This window comes from Enhydra lutris, unplaced genomic scaffold, assembly GCF_002288905.1.
Source record: "Enhydra lutris kenyoni isolate GAN:26980312 unplaced genomic scaffold, ASM228890v2 scaffoldscaffold51, whole genome shotgun sequence".
In the NCBI taxonomy this organism is placed as follows: domain Eukaryota; kingdom Metazoa; phylum Chordata; class Mammalia; order Carnivora; family Mustelidae; genus Enhydra; species Enhydra lutris.
Genome location: NW_019154135.1, coordinates 11,640,676 through 11,665,610, shown reverse-complemented (window position 1 = coordinate 11,665,610; position 24,935 = coordinate 11,640,676). Strand labels below are relative to the sequence as shown.

At 54.0% G+C, this 24,935-nt stretch overlaps 1 protein-coding gene across 1 annotated transcript in view; it reads left to right on the top strand.

Annotated features, from left to right (window-relative positions):
* The window catches only part of LOC111157011 (ATP binding cassette subfamily A member 13), a 326,661-nt gene that overhangs the window by 159,466 nt on the left and 142,260 nt on the right, over positions 1 to 24,935 (top strand). Inside the window, exons 37-45 of the mRNA XM_022518213.1 lie at positions 170 to 307; positions 1,248 to 1,428; positions 4,176 to 4,394; positions 7,972 to 8,168; positions 11,831 to 11,988; positions 12,988 to 13,218; positions 15,505 to 15,699; positions 24,124 to 24,240; positions 24,455 to 24,650. Of these exons, the coding sequence (XP_022373921.1) occupies positions 170 to 307; positions 1,248 to 1,428; positions 4,176 to 4,394; positions 7,972 to 8,168; positions 11,831 to 11,988; positions 12,988 to 13,218; positions 15,505 to 15,699; positions 24,124 to 24,240; positions 24,455 to 24,650 (1,632 nt within the window). The remainder of the gene's footprint in view (positions 1 to 169; positions 308 to 1,247; positions 1,429 to 4,175; positions 4,395 to 7,971; positions 8,169 to 11,830; positions 11,989 to 12,987; positions 13,219 to 15,504; positions 15,700 to 24,123; positions 24,241 to 24,454; positions 24,651 to 24,935) is intronic.

Here is a 24,935-nt window from a genome sequence, read left to right as displayed (position 1 = left end):
AGGGCTAACACCCCGTCCCCCGGATTGTCGCTGGGTCACATGTGGGATGCGCCTTCAACAGTTTAACATGGAATAACATTGTGTATTAATTAGCAAAGACATTCTCGTACAGAATCTTCCAAGTAGAAAACAAGAAGTCTACCGATTTTAACTGTGTCTTATTTTTTAGGAAATTTTGGCTTAAGGAAACCGTGGTATTTTCCCTTTACTGCATCATACTGGAAGAATTTGTGGGGTTTTGTGGCAAAAACACCGCAGGCGCCTGGTTCTGACCTGTCCTTCATCAACGAGCACTTTGATAACAAAGGTCTGTGAGGGGTAGTGGTATTAGATATGTGTCTTCCCTTCTGGCAGGTTTTGCTTCTGCTTTTCGTCTGGGTCGAGGCACTGTAACTGTGTACACCTTCTGTGGCTGTCGCCTGGCCAGGGCTGGTCTTGGGCTCAGAAGCACAGCTGGGGGCCAAGTGGCCAGAGAGAATTCCCAGATGATGCTGAGCCTGGGGGCCAGAGCCCTGGGGTGTTACCCCCCCACCTGCTGTTTGCAGCCTTTCTGTGTGCTGGGTGCAGCATGAATGTGTGTGAGATGCTAAAGCAAAGGGGGACAGCTGCCCAGGGCTGTGGGCTGTAGACATCGCCAATGCTAGTGTCTCCAACATTGTCGTGAGAGCAAGACCATCGCTGTCCCTTACAAGCGAGGAGCGTGCGGCCAGGGAGACAGGGCAGGACCCCTGTCCCTGTGGCCCTCTGTGTGTCACTTACACCTGCTGGTCCATGAAAGTAAGACTTCGGGGACAGTCTGTAGATATACAAGCTCCCATCATGATAGTTGATACCACAGTCAACATTGCAATGTTTTTTTGTTTGTTTGTTTGTTTGTTTTAAAATTTTTATTTATTTGAGAGACAGAGTGAGCTCAAGCAGGGGGAGTGGCAGGCAGAGGCAGAGGGAGAAGAAGGCTCCCCGATGAACAGGGAGCCTGATCCCAGGACCCTGGGATCATGACCTGAGCTGAAGGCAGCCGCTTCACCGACTGAGCCCCCCAGGCGCCCCTGCCACCAGCCATTTCATTTAAGTTTTGCTGTTAATCTAATTTCTCCCTTTGCTTTTGGTAAGGAAGGGTTTTGAGTTGCTGTGTGTTTCCCAGAGCTACGGCTCAAGTCCACGGCAGGCCCTAGACTGGTGCACGTGGGCATTACCCTGGGGGCTCGTGGGGTCCGCCAGGAAGAGTCTGTATCTTCTCTTCTCAGGGTCCGCGCTGCAGAACGGGGAGGGAAAGCCTGGAGGAGGCCCCCCGGGTGTCGCCCTGGTGTCCGTGACCAAGGAGTACGAGCCACACAAGGCAGCCGTGCGGGACCTGACCCTAACCTTCCACAGAGACCAGATCACTGCCCTGCTGGGGACCAACGGCGCCGGGAAAACCACCGTCATGTGAGTCCCATTTCATCCTCGTCCCACACGGACTTTTAAGAACAGTCTCAGTTCACGTGAGATCACACTTGTTTTCCTTCATTTCTGTTTGGAAACAGAGGACCGAACCCCTCGCCCGAGCCGCTCCATGCTCTGGGTGGACAGTTACGTGGTGGTGGGGGGGGGTCTTTTCCCTACTTCTTTTATTCCCAGCAAGTAATGTGCCATGGTTTTACTTCGGTGTTTGAGAGCCCAAGGACACTTCTCACTGTCCTACGCTACATTGAATTTTGCTCACTTATCTGGGAAGATGAAATTTGGCATGACGTCTGCAAATGTTTTAATCGCCTCAGTAATTTTGTTTTCATGTTCTGCTTTTTGTGTGGTTATGTTTTTTTTTTTTTTTTTTTTGTGAAGTCTTGATTTTTGGTTTGGGGTCCACTGGCTCCAGATTTGATTAAAGAATCCAATCACGGGATCCCAGAGGAATAAAGAGCTTAAAAGCGGGGGGCTCGCAAAGCAGCCCGAGGCCATTTAGGTTAGACCACGGACATTGCCAAACTTGTCCTGCGAATAAACCCGTTTCTCTGTTCTTTTTCAGTAGGACTAAAGCATGCTTAGTTAAACAATGAAAAGGACTATATGCGTCAAACTTCTTTTTTTTTTTTTTTTAAAGATTTTATTTATTTATTTGAGAGAGAGAGAGAGAGAGAACAAGAACGGGGGGGTGAGTCAGAGGGAGAGGGAGAAGCAGGCTCCCCGCTGAGCAGGGAGCCCGATGCGGGACTGGATCCCAGGACCCTGAGACCATGACCTGAGCCAAAATCAAGAGTCAGAGGCTCAACTCACTGAGATACCCAGGCACCCCCACTTTGAGCTTCTTTCAAAAAAAAAAGATTTATTCTATTTTATTTAAATTCAATCAATTAACATAGAGTGCATTATTGGTTTCAGAGATACAGGTCAGCGATTCATCAGTTGCGTTTAACACCCCGTGCTCTTTCTGTCACGTGGCCTCCTTCATGCCCGCCACTCAGTTTCTCCACCCCTCCCCCACCTCCCCTCCAGCAGCCCTCAGCACATTCCCTACAGTTACGATTCTCTTATAGTCGGCCTCCCTCTCGGACGTCCGCTTATTTTATTTGTGTTCCCCTTCCCCTGTGTTCATCAGTTTTGTTTCTCAAATTCCACATAGGAGTGAGATCATGTGATCATTGTCTTTCTCTGATTGACTTACCCTCCTTTGAACTTCTTGAGAAGAGTAGCAAAATAACATGCAGAAAGCTTCAGAAATCTCAACGAGGAGGGAAATCAAAAGAGAGAGAAAAAAAAAAGAAAGTTTTCCTCTTGGTGTCGATGCTGAACAGAGCTGGAGAGGCCACTGAGTATGTTTGCCGTGTTTTCAGGTGGGAGTGAGCATTCCGCGGCACGACAACTCTGAAAGCCAGCCTCCCACATCGTGCTCTGGCGAGCTCGCGTTTCTTTTTTTTTTTTTTTTTTAAAGATTTTATTCAATCATCTGTCAGAGAGAGAGAGAGGGAGAGAGAGCAAGCACAGGCAGACAGAATGGCAGGCAGAGGCAGAGGGAGAAGCAGGCTCCCTGATGAGCAAGGAGCCTGATGTGGGACTCGATCCCAGGACGTTGGGATCATGACCTGAGCCGAAGGCAGCTGCTTAACCAACTGAGCCACCCAGGCGTCCCCGAGCTCGCGTTTCTTAAAGCAAAACCTGGTGTTTGCGTTCAGCAGAACAATTAGACTTAAATTTGGAGTTTCTCCAAGTTTCGAGGTCCCTGCCTGCGTTCCTTTGGGGACATGTCTGGGACGTGTCTGAGTCGCTCTGGGCAGTTTGCTGAGCTCCAACCCCTGTTTGGCTCACGCACCGGTGACCATCATGGTGGTGAAACAGAGCACGTTTCCCCCTCTTGGTGCTTTCCTGTGCCCCCCCGACCCTGACCCCCAAGTGACCACAGATCGGAGGTTTGTCGCTGTAAAGGAGGCTGCCTTTTCTAGAATGTCATGTAAATGGAATCCAGTCTGGCTTATTTCATTGTGCTGATGCCTGGAGGCTTCCTGGTGGTGGTGATGCGTCCATGGCTGACCACCTGGCCCTGGGCTCTGTAGAGCCCACAGGGTTCTTGTCTTTGCTCCTGGTGTGGGTGGCAGGTGAGTGCATTTCCAGTGGCTGTGACCATCTGCGGACACACATTTCCCCGTGTCTTGCATAAGTACTTAGGGATTTGCTACGTGCTGTGGTGGGTGTATGTATAATTTCTTAGAAATGTGAAAGCAGTCTCAAACCTAAATAGTAAATGTCCTGAGATAACAGGGTCCCCCGGCTTCCTTAGGTCGGTTCAGACCAGCGAGCTTCCAAAGAGGGCCAATTGAGGGAGAAGCAGAGTCCCCGCTGAGCAGGGAGACGGATGCAGGACTCGATCCCAGGACCTTGGGATCATGATCTGAGCTGAAGGCAGATGCTTAACGACTGAGTCCCCCAAATGCCCCAAACACACCTTTCTTGAGCTGGTTTCCTTATCTGTAAAACGGAGCTGGATTTATAATTTTAAACTCCCATGCACTGGAATGGTCTCTGATCAGCATATTGAGGGAGTGTAAACATTGTCGTAAACCCACGTTTCCACGATGAAACCAGCCAACGTCCCGAGGAGTGGAAAACAGGTGGGGGGGGGTCACCCTGGGGAGGCCCGGGTTGCCCACCTTGGAAGCAGCCACTGCCTCCGTCCTCTGCTGATTTCTTTTCTCTGGCAGATCTATGCTGACGGGACTCTACGCTCCCACCTCTGGAACCATCATCATCAATGGCAGGAACCTGCAGACAGACTTGTCCTCCATCAGAAAGGAGCTGGGCGTGTGTCCACAGCAGGGGGTCCTGTTCGACAACCTCACTGTCCGTGAGCACCTGCTGCTCTTTGCCTCTGTAAAGGCTCCACAGTGGACCTGGAAGGAGCTGAGTCAGCAAGTCAGTAGGTCAGCGCCTGGCCTGTCTTCGTCCTCCTGCTCTCTGCCCCATAAAATAGTGGTGGGTGTAGGAAGAGAGGCTTTAAAAATATCTCTGATGTCTTTATTTATGAGAAGAAAACCCTAGCAAATTTTGTTTTGTTTTGTTTTGTTTTGTTTTTTAGAGAGAGAGGGAGCACAGGCAGGGTGGGGCAGGAATAGTGGCAGAAAGAGACAGAATCCCAAGCAGGTTTCATGCTGAGCAGGGAGCCTGACACGGGGCTTGATCCCATAACCCTGAGATCATGACCTGAGCTGAAACCAAGAGTCGGTCGCCTAACCGGCTGAGCCACCTAGGCTCTCCCCAAACTAGCAAATAGCTCTTACCTGTGGAGTCAGGACACCGCCGCCAGCACTGGATTTCCAGAGAAGGTTCTCAGGGAAGACTCTGAACGGGACTTGGTCTGTCCTCTTAGGGGAGGTACTTCCGAGAGGAGGTGGGGGGCACAGGTGGGAATGTGTGGCCCGGGCTGCGCATGGAAGGTTTGTGTCTGGGGCTCGGGAGATGACAGATGGGGGGTGGGCTGAGAACTGGCTGCCAGGAGTCCAAGTGGTCCTGAGGAGGGGGTCGAACTTCCTCACACAAGCAGGTGCACGTGGGCGGGTGGGGTTGGGGAACAATCAGCTGTGGCCCTGGTAGGCTTATCCTATGACCCCAGAGCAGAGCACGCAGCGCTGGGAGACTGGGGGCAGAGACCACTGTGAACAGGGCCCATGAGAACCCACATGGTGGCTTATGACCTTTGGTGGTATTACTGGAAACCAAGCCGGGCAGGTGAAATGACTTGCCGCCCAGTCCTTCCGTGCGCACGGCTGCCATGTCCCCCTGCCTGGCCCTCCCTCCCCGGTCAGCTCACAGCTGCGCAGTGCTGCTGCAGGGATGCGGGGGTCCCACCGCCTTCCTGCGGCCATGCTGGGTCCCAGCAAAGTCTGTGACTGCGCTTAAGTCAGGTTCCTAACCACGCGTCTGGGCTTCATCTTTTTTTTTTTTTTTGGATGTAGGCGACCGTAATAGTTCCCGGTGTGCTGTGTGTTACTTAGCAAAGAAGCCAGTTTGCACAGGAGCAATCAGAGTGAGATCATGTTTTACGACAGCGCTTCTCAGTGAGAGGGGGCGGAAGCTGAAAGCCAGGGATTCGGAGCCAGCACAGTCCGAACTGGGTCCCGGACAGGCCCTCGATTGCGTAGGGCTGTTAGCCTGTGCGCCAAGGGAGGTGGGATCCCCGGAAGAATCTTTAGAGAGAGTGTCTGTCAGGAGTGCAGGTCGCTACTGTTTTGCCCTTAAATTGGCCTAGAGGGGATAAGAGAAGTCCAAAGAGGAACTTTATCAGAACTTTAGGTGAGGAGATGTCATTACATGGTCTCATTGGCTCTTGGGCTTGTGGGGCATGCTGGGGGTCTCCAGCATGACGCTGGTAGGTCATTGGTGATAGGTCATTGAGGTCCTGAGAGCGGGTAGACAAGGGAGGGCAGAGGGCTGAGCGCTGGGCACTTGGACATGAAGACAGTGGATGGATGAGTGGTACCAGCCAGGGGTGAGAAGGAGACACCATGAGGGAGGAGCGACAGTCAAGCACATCAGATGCTGTTCGGGGTCAAGGGCAATGGAGACTGAGGAACCACTTGTGGGTTTAGGACATGGGGGTCCTTGGTGAGCAGCCGGAAATGGAAGCAGTTTTAGGAACATGATGGGGAGGAAGATGTTCTTGGAGCCCATTAAAGAGACAGTGGAGAGAGAGGGAGCAGAGGGGGGACAGTAACAAGATGGAAATGTGATGTGGGGAGGGGATGGGTGTTTCAAATACAGAGCAAGTGACCTGAAATACAGAGGATGACCTGCCTGGGAGCTGTCCTGTGTGCTGGGGAGAGGGGATGCCGAGGGGCTCAGGGCCCGCTCAGGGGAGATGGGAGGAGGTGAGCAGAGTGTGGGGACATCACACTCACAGAGGAAGGGAGGGAAGGCCTGGGGTGAGTGGAGGACAGTGGGCAGCTGAGTGGGTGGGGTTGAGTGATGCCGGGGGCCATGATGAGCTGGCGTCGACCTCTGGGGGGGGAGTCACAAAACGACAAGGTCCAGGGTGCTGCTGGCTGTCAGTGAGTGTGATGGGGTTCAGGCCTTGACAGAGATGGGAGGGGTTTGGGGCTTGCCATAGAGATGTTCTTAGGATGCACATGCTTGAGGTCACCTGATCTCTTACTGGCTCGGTTTCTGTTTGTTTTCTCCGCCGACTGATCTCTGGTTGGTGTGAGTGAGGTGGTTTTAGGAGTCATGAACTCTGCTATAGTGTGGTCACCAGGTGGGGGTGGTGACCTCATCGCCGTGGGAACGGAGGGTCTAGACTAGAGGTTGTCTACTGAAAATGAACCATTTGTCCCCTCCTCCCAACCAGGGTGCTGTCTCCAATGGGAACACCTGAAAAGCAGGCACCTAAGTGACTGGTATAAATTTTGGTTGAGATTCACCCGATGGAAAATGCTGAGTCACACTTGCACCAAACACAAGGAGAGTCAGGCCCTGGGAAGTCCCATGAGCTCGTCCTGGGCCAGGATGGAAAGTGTGTGACTAATGAAACGGACAGGACACATTTATGTAGGGATCCGGCAAGGAAGTCCTTGGGATTTCGCCCAAATCTTTGCCTAGGATTCTGGAACTTTCTGGAACCAGATGGTTCTTGACACTCAGCTCTGTAGAAGCCTTATGATTCGTCTCCCATCCAGCTTTGTGTCTGACTGGCTGTTGGCGATCCGGGAGTGAGAAGGACGCCTGCAGCTCGGTGGGGGCGGGAATCGACTTCGGTCTGAGTGCCCTGGGCAAGGCTTGGGGAGGCCGCTGCTGGCGGGGGCCATGTCAGAGGGCAAGACAGGGATGAGGATCTGTGGAGTCGACAGTGGACAGTGGGATGCTTATTTGTGAGCAAAGAGTCACCCACAGAAGGCGAGGCCTGGCTGGGAGGCTTTCCTTGCACGGGTGTCTGAGACCAGGAGCTCTCGCTCGGACGCTCCCCGGGAGGGAGCCGGCGGCCGACTTCCACAAGAACGGCAGCTGAAGAACCGTGCGTTGCTGGCGGCATCTCCCAGGAAGTTCTCCATCAGGAAGGCGGGTGGCTGCCAGCATAGAGCATGTGGGCTGGACGCACCGGGATTCTGCAGACCGTCCCTCGGTGGGCACTGGAGCTGGGCCTCTGCCTCACTCCCTCTGACCCACCTCGCCCCCAACCAGCCCACTTGCTCCCAGCATCCTGAGGAAATGTAGGGCCCTTGAGAATACTCTCTACCAGGGAGGAGACGAGCATTTTCCAGAAACAGCCCTTGGTGGATGCTGCTGTCCAGGCCTCACTCGGGGACTGTGGGCAAGATTCCACCTGAACCTGAAGAAGGTCTGTGCCGCCATGTCAGGACTCATGAGCATGAATGGCTTCTAGGCCTTCTCTGGGGGTCTGTGGCTCACACGTTCTTGGCCATTACTGGTCCTTTTTGGTGGGCCGAAATCTGCAGCAAGGCTTTCTGGCGTTCAGGGGGAAGAGTGAGGGCTTTGTTTTTCTTCCAGAACTCTCCAGGACGTGGAGTTAACGCAGCATCAGCACAAACAGACCCGCGTCCTGTCTGGAGGCATGAAGAGGAAGCTGTCCATCGGCATTGCCTTCATTGGCACTTCGAGGACTGTGGTTCTGGACGAGCCGACCAGCGGGGTGGACCCTTGCTCGCGCCGTGGCATCTGGGACATTCTCCTCAAGTACCGTGAAGGTAGGAACAGGGTGTCCTTCTGCTGTGCCTCCTGTAGATATTGTGGAAGGAGCCAGGTTGAGCCCCGTAAGGACACATTACCTTTTACAGAAGAAGGAATTGTCACAAGAGGGAATAGAGATCTATCTGTTAATTTTTATTATTTATTTATTTATTTAAAGATTTTTGTTTATTCGTTTGAGAGAGAGACAGAGAGAGCACAGCAAGGGGAGAGGCAGGGGGAGAGGGAGAAGCAGACTCCCCACGGAGCTGGGAGCCCAATGTGGGGTTCGATCCCAGGACCCTGAGATCATGACCTGAGCTGAAGGCAGAGGCTTAACCATCTGAGCCACCCAGGTGCCCCTATTTTTTTTATTTTTAAAAAGACTTGGATTTATTTATCTCAGAAAGAGGGGGAGCATGTTCTCAAGCTGGGGGAGGGGCAGAGGGAGAGGGAGAGAGAGAATTTCAAGCAGATTCTGTGCTGAGTGTGGACCTCGACTCAGGGCTCGATCCCATGACCCCAAGGTCATGACCTGAGCTGAAACCAAGAGTCGGAGCTTAACACACAGAGCCACCGGAGCCCCGAGGTGCATCTGTTCCATAACGTCTCTGGTCTGTGAGGATTTGGCCACTTTGTGTCTCATCTCCTAAACCGACTGTGACCAATGCTTGGTAGATGTAATTTTAGTAGAAATCGTGTTTATCCAAACTGGGTGCCGTTCTGGAAACCCATGTTGTTAGAGCAGGTGTTCTAGCTGGCTTGTGGCACGAGCTTCCTCTCCTTTGGTGAGGGAAGCAGGGCACGGAGAGGTGGGCGTGTGGATGGCGCAAGGCTCCAGCGGAAGCTCGCTGAGCCCCGGGTGGCCGGGGGTGCTGGGCTAGGCCTTCCGGTGTCCCATGTATCCAGTTGAGGCTTTGGGTGGGCAGTTACTGACCCCACCTGTGGCTCTTTCTCTGATCTTGACAGCTAAGAAGACTTGGTGTAGGTATTTCATGTAGAAACACCCAAATTTGGAAGGAAGCAGCAGGAGGAGGGACACCGGGCTTCGGTATAGGAGTGTAATGGAATGGTCACCACCAACTCTTGAGAAACTGTTCTGCTTTTTCTCTCATACCTTTGCGTGTGGAATCTTCTGACCCCACCTAGAGCCTCTGTGTCCCTGGGGAGATGAGGACTTGCCACGTGAGACATACAAAGACAAATAACCAGAAAGACACCCCATGTTTCTTAGCATTCAGCAGGCCGCGCCCAGAGGACTCAGGCCATCATCTCTGTCCTGAGGAAGAAAAGATGCCTCGTGTGTCCCTTATGCATTGTCATAAGACCGCGATCAGGGAGGAGGACGACACTGAGGAAACATGAAAAAGCCATCGTGTTCCTTTCTGTCCCAAGAACATGGGGACTGCAGGCCCGGAAGACAGCAGGGGAGCAGGAAAATGGAACAAGCCGATGTGACCTTCTGTTCCTTTCTGGGCATTGGCCTGAGTGGGGGGAGCAGTTACACCAGCAAAGCGAGGCTGTGTCCATGGCATGGGCTCATGTGACCTCATGCAACCTTGCCATGGTCCCTGAGGCCAAGCAGGGTGCCAGAGCCCAGGCAGGCACCCACAGTTGGTGTCCCACACATTTGTGGGCCCTGGGCATGGGCACAGAGCAGGGCACAGTGTCTTCAGGGAAGCCAGGATGAAGGCTCAGGGCCAGCCGCCAGCTGGACCCAGGTGAGGCCCAGGGAGCAGGGGTGCTCCGTGCTGTGACCTGACCCTTTTGGGGCTCTGCCTAAACTAGGAAGGTCATTGCCCAAAGATCACAGGATGCTGACCACAGTGCCGGACATCCTGGTGCTTACTCATTGCTGTGAGAAGTCACAGAATGGGGACCCCCGAGCCTTCTGTGCGTGGGACCCCGAGCCCCACTGGAGGGATAGAGGAAACAGAGATGAAGCTAATTCAGCCTGCACTGAATGGTTTCTCTGCCTTCCCGAGTGGGGCTGGTAAAGAAGACAGGCGGAAGCGGACCAGCACATGCTTCCATTGTCTCTGAGCCCGCGGTCTCCGCACGCATTCCATACCCAGCCTGCTGCTCTTGTTGGTTTTAAAAATCAGAGATGGAGTCTTCCAGGCTCAGTGGTCAGAACACTGAGTTGTGAGCATAAAAGTATCTTCCAACAGCGAACCCAACGCGATACGATTCTCAGAAACAGACCGCTGTCTTCAGATTCTGTTGTTACACTTCCTTGTTGTCAGTGAGTAGTGATTTTGGCGTTTGGAGAGCCAGTCAGTAAGACGTCAGCAGATGACATAGGCGGGACCACAAGGAAATCAATTCTCAAGAGTCAGGATGTGTGGCTGGTCCTGGACAGAGCCCCAGACCTCCTGGTGTTTGGGATGCGGATCTGCGGGCTGGACAGAATCTCTCCCTTCTGGGCAGCACGACCCCGTGTGGGCACAGCGGTGCGCCCAGGGCTCGGGGTACCTGGGATCTGATCCGCCGCCATTCCCTCCCTCCTGCGATGCACGGAGCTGAGCCCTTGAGTGGGACGGGGTTCCCTTGGAAGAAGTCAGGAAGAGAAAGATGCCCGAACAAACTAGCGCATGATGAGCAAATTCTGTTCACGCTCCTGCTGTCCACGCATGCCTAACCCTGGAGAAATTATCCTATTCCTCGGGCATCAGGGTTCTCGCTTGTGGGATTTTGGAAGGAGGAGATGTACTGTCTAGAGAAAGGCGTGGCTCAGTACGGGCAGCTGGGGGTTCGGTCAATGACACTTTATTGTTACTGTTACTAAAATAGAGAAGAGGGGTGCCTGGGTGACTCAGTCCGTTAAGCATCTGCCTTTGGCTCAGGTCATGATCTCAGGGTCCTGGGATCCAGCCCCGCATCAGGCTCCCTGCTCAGCAGGGAGTCTGCTTCCCCTTCTCCCTCTGCCTGCTTCTCCCCTGCTTGTGCTCACTTTCTTTCTATCAAATAAATAAATATAAAGTAAAAGACCAAAAACAACAATTGTTTCTGCAAGAGGTGGCCCCTGGGCTCTGTGAGGTCTGCTCCTGGGGCGTCCCCTGGCTCACGTCCCCACCTGCCCATGTCCCAAGCCCATTGTCTACAGTCAGAGTAGCTGCTTCTCTCCTGTCACGTGTGATGGGTGAGTGTGTGTGGTCGCATCATCCCAGACCCTGGAGGAAATCAGAGCAGACCGTGGCCACCTGCCCTGCCTTAATCAAAATAGTGGCCACTTTGGTGGAATAAATATAGCCTTCCCCATAAATGGCTGTGAGATTATCCTCTGAAGACCCGTGACAGGGCCTGAGTATCAGAGGAGAGACAGAGATGCCCTTCCAGCCTTTTTAAAAAAAATTTCTCCTCCACGGCCTTGCAGGGGTGTGCCTGCGAGTGCAGCGGGGGTGACCAGACATGGGCCCCTCTGTGTCACCCTCTGTGCATGTCCCTGGCCCCTGTGACTCACCAGGGGATGAAGCATTTGTAAAAATAGCATCAAAACCCCAGGGACCCGCAGAGGAAGAAGCATCCCCTCCAGTCTGTGGCCAAGTCACTTGTGTGCGTCTCTACTTTTTTGGACGTAAAAATTAGCGGTGGTCTTTAAATCATCTCTGGGCCCCGCTCCCCCTCCCCTGCCCCAAGGCAATCACCGTGCCGGCTCTGACCCGTCTGTGTCGGGATGCAGGTCGGACGATCATCTTCACAACCCACCACCTGGACGAGGCGGAGGCGCTCAGTGACCGCGTGGCCTTCTTGGAGCAGGGCCGGCTGCGCTGCTGTGCGCCCCCCTTCTGCCTGACTGAAGCCTATGGCCAGGGGCTCAGCCTGACCCTCACCAAACAGGTAGGAAGCTGGAGCAAACCGGAAAGTGCTGATTCTGCGTCCAGTCTGGTCCTCGACGCTCCCGGAATCCAAAAGGAGGCCCGGGACAGATGCAGGGACGGGGAACTGGAGCAGGAGGGAGGCAGGATGTGGTGACGGTGGTGTCTGCGGTGGGCTTGGCGGCTGGCAAGGTGGGGCTGGGGGAGGGCAGCCGTGGGGCTCCCGGTGGGTTGGGACGGGGGAGGCTGAGCTGCGGGCGGAGTCACTGGTGAGGGGTGGGCTAGAGATGGAGTTGGTAATTGAGTCAGAGCCTCTGGGCACAGCAGCTAGGATGTGGAATGAATGTCCCGGGCTGAGCAGGGCCGTGAGCCCCTGTGACCACCGTGCATCGTGACCAAGCGGAACCAGATGGGGGTCAGAAGTCCCTGATGGGTACCAGCCCATCCCGTGTCTGGCCAGGCAGCATCATGGGCCAGATGCTCCAGAAGTGTTTTTCTGACAGCGAGGGTCCATCTAGGAGGCTAAAGCTTTCCTCGAAAGCAGCAGGGATGAGTAGGGTAAAAGGCACATGTCAGAGGTCCCGTCAGCACGGGGTGGGCAGGAGTGGCTCTGGGCTTGGGGTCCAGGAGGTGTGGGCCCTGAGTCAAGCTTCCTCCCTGACTTGGGGTGAGTATCTCACTGCCCTGCAGTGGTTCCTTCCCTCTGTGGGTGGGAGACCCTTGTCCCCCCTTTAAGAACACCTGGCCCCATGTCCTGTACTCCAGAAGGGATTCTCCCCAGGAGCGGGATGTGTGTGTGTGAGTGCAGCCTCCCCAGGCCTGCCCGACGTGCCTGGGAACCAACACCAAGGTGGGCGCGGGAGGCTCCCCTCCGTCGGAAACATTCAACGTATCCTTGCAATGCTTGTGGCTCAAGTGATACCTCTCCCTTTCGCTGCTTCGCACTGGAATTTCGCGCGTGAAATCGGATGAGGAAACTTGGTGTTTTGGAACTAAGGCTCCTCCTTCCTTTTTGGGACAGCCTTCTGTTCTGGAGGCCAATGACCCGAAGGATATCGCCCGAGCCACGTCTCTGATCCAGACCTACATCCCGCAAGCTTTCCTCAAAGACAGCAGTGGCGGGGAGCTGGTCTACGGCCTTCCCCAGGACGCGGACAGGGCCTGCTTCAAAGGGCTCTTCCAGGCCTTGGAGCAGAACCTGCACAGTCTGCGCGTGACGGGCTTCGGGATCTCGGACACCACGCTGGAGGAGGTAGGCTCAAGTGCGCCTTCGAGAACTGCTCGGTGCCCAGGTGCGGGTGAGGCCGCGGGGAGGCCATGAGGGAGAACACGGCTGTTTTTACTATTTCCAGGTTGCGATCGGTGCCGGCCCCACGGCAGCCAACAGCAGGGTTAGCTCGCCCCATGCGTCCCTACCGCTCTTTAAGGGAAAGGCGCGTTTTTAGATTTGAGAACTGTGATACCTTGAGGAACTTGCGGGGATGGCGGGACACGTCTCCTCACCTGGAGGCGCCCTTGCCTTCCTCCGTGGACCTGCTTCTGCCTGGCGCCCACGGCCCCACGCTGGCAGGAGGAGGAGGTGTGCAGAAGGTCAAGCTTGTGAACTCCTCTGGCTTTCCGCGAGTCCCACACTGCTCCCCAGTTCCGCTTCCCTGTCCCTTGGGACTGAGCCGGGTGACATCCCCGTCACGGTGTGGTTTCTCAGCAGCCAGTGGGAGGCAGGGCCGGGCATTCCCTCCTGCAAGAGTGGTCACGGGTGTAACTGAACCAAAGGGAAACCTTGTTTGGGGGCCTCTGGGTCAGCCGAGCTTGAGTCGAGTTCTAAGTTTACATTGTTATTATAGAAAGTGCTGCAGATTTAGAGTAAAAATCCAGTGACGCTGGGCGCCTGGGTGGCTCAGTCGGTTAAGGGTACGATTCTTGATTTCAGCTCAGGTCGTGATCTCAGGGTCGTGGGATCGAGCCTCGCGTTGGACTCCAAGCGGACTGTGGAGCCTGCTTAGGACTTTCTCTCTCTCTCTCTCTGTCCCCCTCACCCAAACTCTCTGTCTCTCTAAACAAAACATAAAGATCCAGTGACACAGGCTAAGATTTAATGATCTGGAAAGGATCTTGGACCCCGTCTCTATGAGTCCAGACTAGTTCCAGGGGCGGTGAGCTTTGTAATTCGTAGTTGGCACAGAATCTGAACGAATATTAGAAACCTTATATGAGAATTAAAATATTACAACTTTCAGAGTGTCAGAGTCTGTATTTGGATGGATTCAGGGGCTGGAGGCGTGTCCCTGGTTTAGCCTCGTGAGAGGAGAAACAGCCGTGTGCGTGTGAATCAGCATCGTTCCAAGTAGACGCAGCCCATGGCAGCTTTGGTCTGGAATAAAATGGTCATGAAAGGTTGTAAAACATAACAAGATCTGCTATATTCCAAGCTATTTAAATGCAAATGCTGTCTCTTGTTATTTTTCCCATATTAAGGGTGAGGCTCAGAGAGACTGGCTTCTTTACCCTAAATCCACAGCTCATCAGCGGCAACGAGGTAGGGTCCCCGAATGCGCCCATGACTTTGCAGGAGGTGCTGTGTGTCTGTTTGACTCCTCTGCACCCCATGGCACCCAGCGCCATGCCCCACACCAGAGTTTGCCTAATAAATACTTTCTGAATGAACCATGAGCAGGACACTTCAAAAGATATGTCCAGCTTCTGGGAGAGAGCATCGTAGTGGAAAAGACATGAGCACTGCCCCAGCCGGTGCTAATCCAAGTCCGTCTCCTTCCAGAGCCTAGGGCCTTGGATAAATCACTCAACTCACGAGAGCCTCGGGTTTTTGATCTTTGAAATGAGGTAATTAGAATGGCTTACTTGGTTATTCCGTGCACTGACAATAACACATAATATATCCTAATGTTTGCAACGAGCCCACCAGAAATGGTAAAGATTCTTCCTGCCCAAGGAAACACGGGGTGTGAAATTGTTGTCATGGCTTTGGAGTGACAGAGGAGCAAAACTGCATCTTCTCCGGGGACTTGGGGCAGACTCCAGGGCCTCCGGGGAACAGCGGGAGGCAGGGGAGTTTCCCAAGCCCCTGACCCCCGTGGGGTGAGGCAGGGCACATCTGGTGTGCAGACAGATGTGAGCGGACGTGAGTGCAAAGCACCTTAAGGCAGCTCAGTAATCAGGGGCTCAGACGGGGAGATGCCACACCCTGGTTGTCACCATCTTTTGGACCCTGGATGACAAGCCAGCTACTGTACCAACCAGCTAGCAACCGCGACGAGCGGGGACTTGGGAATCACCATTTCCCTGCAGACAGGGAGACGCCGACTTTGAGAGCTATGTTGCCAGTTTGGGTTATTTGAAAAGGAAAAATAAATAATTTTTTTGGTCTTTTCTAATTGCTTAATAAAATAGGAAAGGAAGACGTCAGCTGTGCATGAGAAAGGGGAGAATTTTAGAAAATAATTTCCTTTGCACTGTGAGGCGGGGCTGTTGCCGGTGAAGCCCAGACTGGCTGCGTGGCGGCATCTGTCCGTGTCCGCAGGCGCTCCCGGTTCTGCAGGCGCTCCCGGTTCCGCAGGGCGCTCCCGGTTCCGCACGCGCTCCCGGTTCCGCGCGCTCCCGGTTCCGCAGGCGCTCCCGGTTCCGCACGCGCTCCCGGTTCCGCACGCGCTCCCGGTTCCGCACGCGCTCCCGGTTCTGCAGGCGCTCGCACAGGCTGAGCGCGCCCACGGCCCGTGTGGGTCGCCACCCGAGAAGAGGGCAGGGCTGCCTGGGGAATAGGGGACAATTTGGACCAAACACACTAATTGATAAAATAACGAGCACTCACCTTCGGCATTTTACACTTGCTTGCTCACCAACACTCACGCGTGGCAGGAAGAACGCGTGTGCGCCCCGTGGACGCGACGTCTTGTCTGTTGCTGATGCAGTGGGCAAGCTGAGGAGTCCTTGCGATGGTTGTCCTTAGGTAGAGCGAAATTTTGTGGCGTGCTGGGCTTAACTGGTGTGTGAATTAAGCATGAATTTAAGCACAGTCAAACATGGGGAGGGGTCTTTGTGATCCGTGTTGGTGCTTAGCGTTTAATCCTTTGTTAACCGTTATGCAATCGATAATTCAGGGCAAATGGACGGTTACGGAGAGGCGTGTTAATAATTACAGTGTATATAAGATGCCTACTTATTCTTAGTATTTCTTTCCCTCCCTCCTTCTTCCCTCCCTTGCTCCCTCCTCTCCTCAGCCCTCTGTCTCCCCTCCCTCCCCCTCCCTCTTATTTCTCCTTCCCTCTCTTCCCTTCTTCTCTCCCCTCACCCCTCCCTCTTCCTCTCTTCCCTCCTTTCCCTTACCCCTCCCTCTCTCCCCATCCTCCCCTCTCTCCTTCTTCCTTCCTCTTACCACTCCTCCCTTCATCCTCCCTCTCCCATCTTATCCCTCCCATCCTCTCTTCACACCCCTTCTCCTCTCCCCTTCCTCCCTCTCCTTCTTAACGCTCCCTTCTTCTCACCCCTCCCTCCCCTCTCACCTCCCTCCCTCTCTCCTTCCTCTTCTCATCCCTCCCTTCCTCCTCCTACCCCTTCCTCTCTCCCTTCCCCACCCCTCCCTTCCTCCCTCCCTGCCTTCTTCCCCTCCCTTCCTCTCACCCACACTCCCTCCTTCCTTTCTGCCAAACTATCAGGTCTGGTTCCAGCCACCGCCTTGGATTAAATCAAAGAAACTTCTGGGCCAGGAAAGGTGTCAGCTCTGCCTTCTACTCATTTTTGTATGCTTGTATCGCTCCTTTTATCTGTCAGAATCTTTTTTAAGCCACTCATCTCCTTTATAGGTGTTATTTTAGTAAAAGCCAGACAAAGCAATGGGACATTGACTCACAGGGGCCACAGAAAGCTGCTGTTGCTGAGCCTGAGGTCCAGTGAGGTGACCTCTGTCAGGGTCTACCGTGGCCAGCCTGGCTAAGGCAGGACACCAGAGGTCACCCACACCTTCAACATCAGGAATTCTTAGTTTCTGATAGGGTTTAGTGGAAGCAGAAACTAGGGCTTTGTGGTTGCTATTCCCAGGGTGGTGATGACTACCCCGCGGGGCAGGCTTCAGGGGTTCTGGCTGAATCCAGGGGTCCCGGTGCCCAGGTGCAGAGCCCCTGGGTTGGAATCCTAACTCCAAACCATTGGCCGAGTGTGTCCCTGGGAGCTACCAGGAGCCACAGGTGAGGCTGATGGGATGGGCTCCTGGTGCAGCCTGAAGGGATGCCAAGAAATGTCCAGGAGCTGCCCTGGAAGGGTCCTGGGCTGGGTGGTGCCCCTGCGTCCCTTCCAGATGGGGGCTCCCCTGGGTCCTCCGTGCCATGGGCAGCTCTGGGTCTGGGAGCTGGCTTTTTGTGGGGATCCCCTCCTCCCTGGAGAGAGGATCCTTTTACAGTGATGTGCTGGGCGACCAGGGTCACAATCTTCAGTCTGATTGGAAACGCCTCTGCATTTGCTGTTGTTTAATAGGAGCTGCCCAGTTAAGATATTGATCTTAAGCCGTGTCGGTTTTTCCCATAACCATTCCTCCAGCGGCCACCTGCCTTCCGCTGTGACCGGCTTCCAGCATCGAGGCTCTCTTGCAGGGGCTGAGTGCAGTGGGGGCTGCCGCGGCTGGGGGAGCGGCCAGGTGTGGGTGGGCTGAGATCTACAGTCAGGGTGAAGCCGGACGTTCCCTTGGGCTACAGTGCCACTCCTTCTCATCGAGGACATAGAAATTCCTCCTAACTTTCCCACACTGTGTGTGTTGGGATCTGATAACACGATAATTCTGAGATGGATCACAAACAGCAAGGAATCACACAAACATGAGGACTTCTCAGTATCACTCGAGTACTGCTATTTTAATCCAGAATACATGTGCGCTGGTATATTCAGAAATTAAGCATTTCTGTGTTTCAGTCCTTCTAGATTTTTAATGTTATGACAATGCGTCATCATGGCGTAACTTCTGAAAACTCTTTTGTTGTTGTTGTTTAGATTTTATTTATTTATTTTTGCCAGAAAGAGAGAGAGAAAGTGAGTGCGTGCACATGGTATCATGACATAGGCGGGGAGGGGCAGAGGGAAAGCAGACTCTTTGCTGAGCTGGGAGCCCGATGTGGGATTGCATCCCAGGACTCTGGGATCATGACGTGAGCTGAAGGCAGACGCTTCACCGACTGAGCCACTGAGGCATCCGGAAAATTCTTTTTTAAAAAAGATTTTATTTTTAAGTCATCTCTACACCCAGCGTGGGGCTTGAACTCACAACCTTGAGATCAGGAGTCACAGGCTCTACCTATTGAACCGGTCAGGTGCCCCCTGGAAATTCTTTTGATGCTAATTCCTTAAATATCCCTATTTCTTATTTGTATTTGCCTTTCTTCTCCAAAATATTCTTACTTATACCCATTGATGCACCTTTGGTAAATTTCTTAATCATCCTCATCTTTGCCCCCTTTAAGAAAAAAAATCCTTTATTGATGTAATTGTGGTACCGTGAAATCCACTCAGTAGATTTTAGCAGAGGCGTGGGGTCGTGGGACCATCAGCACCAACAAAATACGGAGAGATTCCGTCCTTACCCCTTCTTCAGGGAATAATCCCTCCCTCCAACTTGCTTCTCAGCAACCTGCTTTTTCTTTTCTTTCTCCAGATTCCCCCATCCCTTGTCCTTGGTGCTAATCACCCCAAAACAAGCCCAATAAGAAGCGAAGAGCCTCCTGCTAATCACTTGGGAGAATCCGACGGGCTTCTCCGTTTCTTGCGGTCATTCCTGCCTGCTACGCTCCTACATGCTTTGTGCATGAGAGATACTGAACAGGCGCTGGTCCGCGCTCACGTCGCTTGCTTTTCTCTCGCGCACGCACAGACGCTCGAAAGACGCTCTCCGTCTTACGGGCAACCATAATAAACCAAGATGTGAAATACAGACTTAACAAAATATAATATTAGAGTCTTCAGACTTCTTTGACAAAGGTATCTTAAATTGGAAAAAAACATGATTAAGCCATTTAAAAATTTTCTTTTGTTTGATGGAGTCTATAAAGTATCTATCTCAGCCAATTTTGTCTTTTTACACCGGCTGGGATTGACTTTCTTGTCTTGTGTCTGTGATCGATCTGCAGTGAGCATAGCTGTGGGCACGTGGCCTGTGCTCCCCCTTTGTCCCCCTGTGTGTTTCCTGAGGACACTGCCGCAGGTGCACAGGGTCTGCTGGGGACACCCCGCCTCTGCAGCTAAGTGCGGGTTTCTTTTTAAACCCCAGTAAATGTCCTTGTGATTCAGGGCCCCTAGACGGGCTCCCAAGCCAGGGAGGCTAAGACGTAAAAACCTGATGTTGTGGTCACCATGTGTGTCCTAATGCATGGAGCAAACCTTCCTTGGTGTGGTTGGGGGGCCGGGGAGATCTGGAGACCCCCGGCCGCCCACCAGCTGTGCACCAGAAGTACATGCAGAGCCAGCTCTGAAGCCAGGGCAAAATCTTTCGATGTCATGCAAATGGAGTGAATTTTAGATTTTTAGTGGTATATATATATACACATGTGTGTGTGTGTGTGTGTATATATATATATATATGTATATATATATATATATATATATATATAGACTACTTTTTAAAGCAGTTTTAGGTTCACTGCAATACGGAGAAGGTACAAAGATTTCCCATGTGTCTCCTGCCCACCCCAATTATCCAGAGCCTTCCCAATTATAAACATTGAAGTACATTTTTAATAATTGTGACGTGTTCAGTAATCTAGAAAGCAGAGCCTGCCTGTGTGAGACGGGCCGTTTCTTCCCATCCAGCCTGGTACGTCCTGTGTAGCGGGTTCCCTTTGTACCTCCGTCAAGAAAGTTCTGGATGTCAGACCCTCGGGTGCATGAGCTCAGATGCCTGCATCTGAAGGGGACAGCAATTTCTAGGAACCAAGGATTTCTGTAGAGTCTTCGCCTTCCGGTTTCGATTGTGCCTCTCGTGTCCCAAGGAGCAGAAGCATCGGATCTGGGGTCATGACTGAGGTGCATCAGGTGTCTCCTTACTCTCTGTCACTCTGCAAGAATGCCTGTTTCCAGGAGGTCGGTGACCTCAGTGTCTCTGCAGATTCCAGAATAGCCCTTCTGCACCATGAGCCCCCACGCGGGTTTGTCCTCCTCACAGACCAGGTTCTGCATTTGGGGGCTGCCCGGTGACAGGAGTGGCATGGTGGCTTCTTGCTTCTGACTGCCCAAGATGCGCGAGGCGGTCTGCTCTGTGGGGCGGTGAGAACGTGGCTCAGCCAGGTCCACGGCACCTGCTAGGCGTTTCCACTGTGCAGCTAATTTTCCTTTGCTCTTCATTTCTCATTGTTTCTTGAGGACGCGCCTTGAGACTCATTCAGTTCCCATTCCTCATGGTGCTGGTTCGGGTCCCCTGCCCTGTCCCCAGCCCGAGTGCATTAGGACCCTGACATCTGCCAGCTGGTGGGTCCTCTCATTCTGTGACTCCTTCTGCATTTATTGGTCGGCATTACACAGAAACAGAGCACGTTCTCTTCACCCCATTTACTTGTCTGTATCCGTAAGGAGTCGTGGCTTCTTACGCTATGCACCGCCACGGTCTGCCGCGATCCTGTTCACTTGATGCTGGAATCCTACTGCATGTAGCCAAGCTGGTTTTACATCTTTAATGTGTCCCCATTACATCTGCATGTCTTCTTGCTCTCTGACATAAGGGGGTGCTCTGGGCACAAGGGGTGCATCCCCGCACCTGCAAGGGGGCCTGGCTGTCAGATGCAGGCCTGACTGTGGGGCACCACTGCTCCCTGCTCCAGCCCTGGCTGCGGCTGGGGAGTCCCTGTCGCCCGGCTCTTTTGCCTCCACACACTGAAAACCAGGAGCTCACCTCCACGCGGCCCCTCCAAGGCCCAGCCAGTCACACTGGGTTCATCCGGTGTCCCCTCTTCGTATGTGTCCCTCGTGCTCTGACTGGGCCACACGCGCCTTCCGTTTCTCAGGGTCTTCCCTTGTTTGCTCCATCCACCTGCACATGGTCGATCTCCAGAAGCTGCTCGAGCACCAGCGCTCAAAGACCCGCCTTCGGAACCTGGTCCCTCCCCTCCAGGGGCCATGGGTCCCTGTTTCAGAGTTGCACTGAGGCGTGGGGTCTGGTGCTGGGACGGATGATGGCCCCGAGAGTGTCTGTGTCCTTAATCCCCAGACCAGAGCTCATCAGCCGCACAGATCTCTGGCCGGGAAGGCGAAGGTCATCCTGGATGGGACGGTGTCATCAGAAGCGTGCCTGTCGGAAGGACATAGGAAGGTGTCGGGTGGGAGGTGATGACTTCGCGGAGGCCAGGATTGGGGTGATGAGCTTTGAGCGTGGAGTGCAGGGCCCAGAACATGGGCACCAGAGCCTGTAAGCGCCACCAGGACCTGTGAAAGGCAAGAGGTGCATTCCCTCTCCGGGTGCACAGAAGGAACCAGCCCAGGACGTCCACGGTAGACTTTCGACTTCCAGAGCCATCCGAGGATAAATTGGCACTGCTTGAAGACCCCATATTTGCAGTCATTTGTTACAACAGCCATCGGGAGCAGATACGAGATCCTCCAAATTGACAAAATCCCACTGCGTGCTCCATGAGCCGCGTCGGGGGACAGATCTGCCCGGACTGGCCAGTGACCCTCACGGTCCTTAGCACCGGAGCTCTCTCCACGGGTTTTACCATCTTAAAAGACTTTCTTCTGGGGAACTGATAAAACACACAGCTGTGTTCAGGCTGTGGCTGAAGTTTGGGAATTCTTCCCGTGCCTGCATGGGTGGGACAATGCCGTCCCTGTCCCGCAGAGTCGGCTAGCCTCACGGATGGTGCCAGCGCCGCGCATCTCCGGGATGAAGTCCATCAAACTGACACTTTAAGTGCAGTTTGAGTCCGGGGGCTGAGACGATGTGACGAGGGGGTGGGCCTCACCCCGCGGCCTGAGAGATCAACGGCATACTCCGTGTGGAGCTGACCTCGGGCTGCCGTCAGGGCTCACACCCCACAGCGCTCCTCGACTGGGAAAGCATCAGCCCACAGACGAAGATTCTGGAACCTTTGCACGTGCCGCTCCTTGAGAACAAAGAGCGGAAATGCCACAGGCTGGGCCCTTCAGTTGTGCTCCTGCTGCATTATAAGTCACTTCCACACCGGCCAGTGCCCTTGAGATTTCATTTCTTCCCCCCGTTTTATTGACACGCACTGTGGTATGCGGTTAGGGCGTGCGACGTAATGACTTGGTGTGTGTCTGTGTTGTCCGGATGGCTGTCGGCAGCCCCGCCCACGTCCTCCCCTCGCACGGTCCTGTCTATGTCCTCATCTCCCACCGTCCCTCCCACGTCCTCCCCTCCCACGGTCCCTCCCACGTCCTCCCCTCCCACGGTCCCGCCCAAGTCCTCCCCTCCCACGGTCCCACCCAAGTCCTCCCCTCCCACGGTCCCGCCCACGTCCTCCCCTCCCACGGTCCCGCCACGTGCCTCCCCTCGCATGGTTCTTCTCTTCTGGAAAGAGCTTCAGTAACCTACTCTTTCCGCAGCGTTCAGCTGCAAAGCCCGGTGCTGCCAACCAGAGTCTGCACACCATGCACCAGCTCCCCGGGACTGACTCATAACCGCGCGTTTGTATCTTTTGACCCCGGACCCACGTGGCTCCTGCGCTCCCCCAGCAACCAACGGGTCTGTTCTCTGTTTCTTTCTTTCTTTTCTTCTTTTTAATATTCCACCTATAGGTGAGATCATCGGGTATTTTTCTTTCTCTGATTTATCTCACTTAGCACAACTCTCCACACGGTTTATCCACGTTGTTGCAAATGACAGAAGTCCCTTCCTGTTTATGGTTGCATAATATTCCATTGAACGCACGTGTGTGTGCATGTATGTGCACGTGCACGTGTGTGTGTGTGTGTACACACGCATGTACCGCCTCTTCTGTATCCGCTCATCCGTGGCCGGACCTTCAGCCCTCGGGCTCACTCCGCGTATTGGCTGCTGAAACACGGGGAGCGGCTGTCTCTTCAATGTGGTGTTTTCACTTCTGTTGGAAGAATTCCGCGTGGAATTGCTGGGTCACAGGGTAATTCTGTTTTTCACTGTTTGAGGCCCCTCCGTACTGTTTTCCCGAGTGTCTGCAGTGGTCCGTGTTCCCACCCACAGCGCACGTAGGGCTCCCTCTTCCCCACATCCTGGCCGACAGCTGTGATTTCTTGTCATTTGGATGATAGCCATCCTGACGGGTCAGCTGGTTTCCCGTCGTGGGTTAGGTTTGCATTTTCCTGACGCCGAGAGACGGTGAGCGTGTTTTCATGTGTCTGTTGGCCGTCTGCGTGTCTATTTGGGTCGGCTGCCCATATCTTAAAAGATTTTTTTATTTGTTGGGAGAGAGAGCAAGGGTGAGCAGGGGGACGGGCAGACAGAGAGGGAGAGACTCAAGCAGACTCAACGCTCAGCACTAAGGCCGATACAGGGCTCGATCCCACGACCTTGACATGCTGCCCTGAGCCGAAATCAAGTCAGATGCTCCGCCCAACTGAGCCATGCCATCACCCTGAAATAAAAATCTTTATAAATGCCCTGGCTGAACGCTTCTCACTTGAGGCCTCAGGGCCCTCCTCGCAAATGGGGGTAACAGTCCTGGTGTCCCTGGTTGGGCTGCGAATTAATTGGGGTAACACATCATGGGCTTGCCCCTTCGTACTTCCTCCTCCCACTTGGCTCCTCCCAGGACCAGGCGTCCGGAGCTTCCCTTGGGCGAGCACGTTCTTTCCGCTCTGTCTAAAACGCACTCCCTACTTGCCACAGTTCTGTCCCGTGTCTTAGTAGTAGTATGTATCCTAAGGGGAAACTAAGTCAGAGAGGCAGAATCGCTTTCCCAGGGGACACCCTGGCACCATGCTGCGATTAATTATTAATCAGTATTATTATTATTGCTGGTGGTGGTCCCCGTCGTGGCCTTGAGGCTTGCCTCTTTTCCTTGGGGTCTTACTGGGAATCCGCGGGGTTATCTTACAAATACAAGTGAGCACACCAGATCTCAAGAAACCTGCTGGCCTTCGACCGGGGCAGGACTCGGGATCTCTGTCAACAGGATTCTGTCCCGGACGGAGTGTGCGTCTCTCCCTGTAGCCCTACTCACGTGCTTCTCCTCAGTTGGCACAGTCAGAGGGGGTGCTGTTTACAGACACCACAGTGCAGGCCGGGTGCCGGCCGTCATCCGCTGAACCTCAGCCACTGGTCGTCGCCACCCCTGCTCCGGAGGCCGTGCAGGTGACGCTCTGGGCACTGGGTCCCCAGCCTGCGGGTGCGGAGCTGGTCGCACCTGCCACGAGGATCCTCGCGCTCAAGCCCGCGCCCCAGCCTTGCCCACGGCAGTGGTCGCTGCCCGGTTTTCGTGCAGGAAATGCCTGCCTCTCACTCGCACCTGTCGAGGTCATGTTAGGGACGCCCTCTCACGCCTCCAAGGACCCTGTCGAACCTCCAGGTGTGGCTCTGGGGCTTGGATAGTTGTCCTGGCTCAGATGGCGCCTCGCTGCTCTCGCTGATGTGGGCCCAGTCCTCGGATCTGAACACACTGAAGCTGGGCTTGGGTTTCCAGCACCAGCTGAATAGGGACCTCGAGCCGTTACTTAAACAGACTGCTCTGGGCGTCATGGCACACCATGGAAAAGACACGTCTGGTGGGGGTTCTTACGCATGGCATCCCACGTGCTGAATAAGCTGGGTCACCCAGTGTCTAGGATGCTGGTGCAGCTGGCCCTAAACTCACATTGTGCTGGGCACACCTTCTCGGAACCTGCTGTGCTCTGCCTTCTCCTGCCTTTGGGTTGGACCGGCCTCTGCCTGTAAGTGCCCTGAGGTCCACGGTCAGCTTTCCTTCCTCTGTGCCCTGTGAGCAGCCTTACGAACAGTTTGCCGCAACCTGGGTGGCCTTGGCTCCAGGCCAGCACAATGAAAAGTGAATG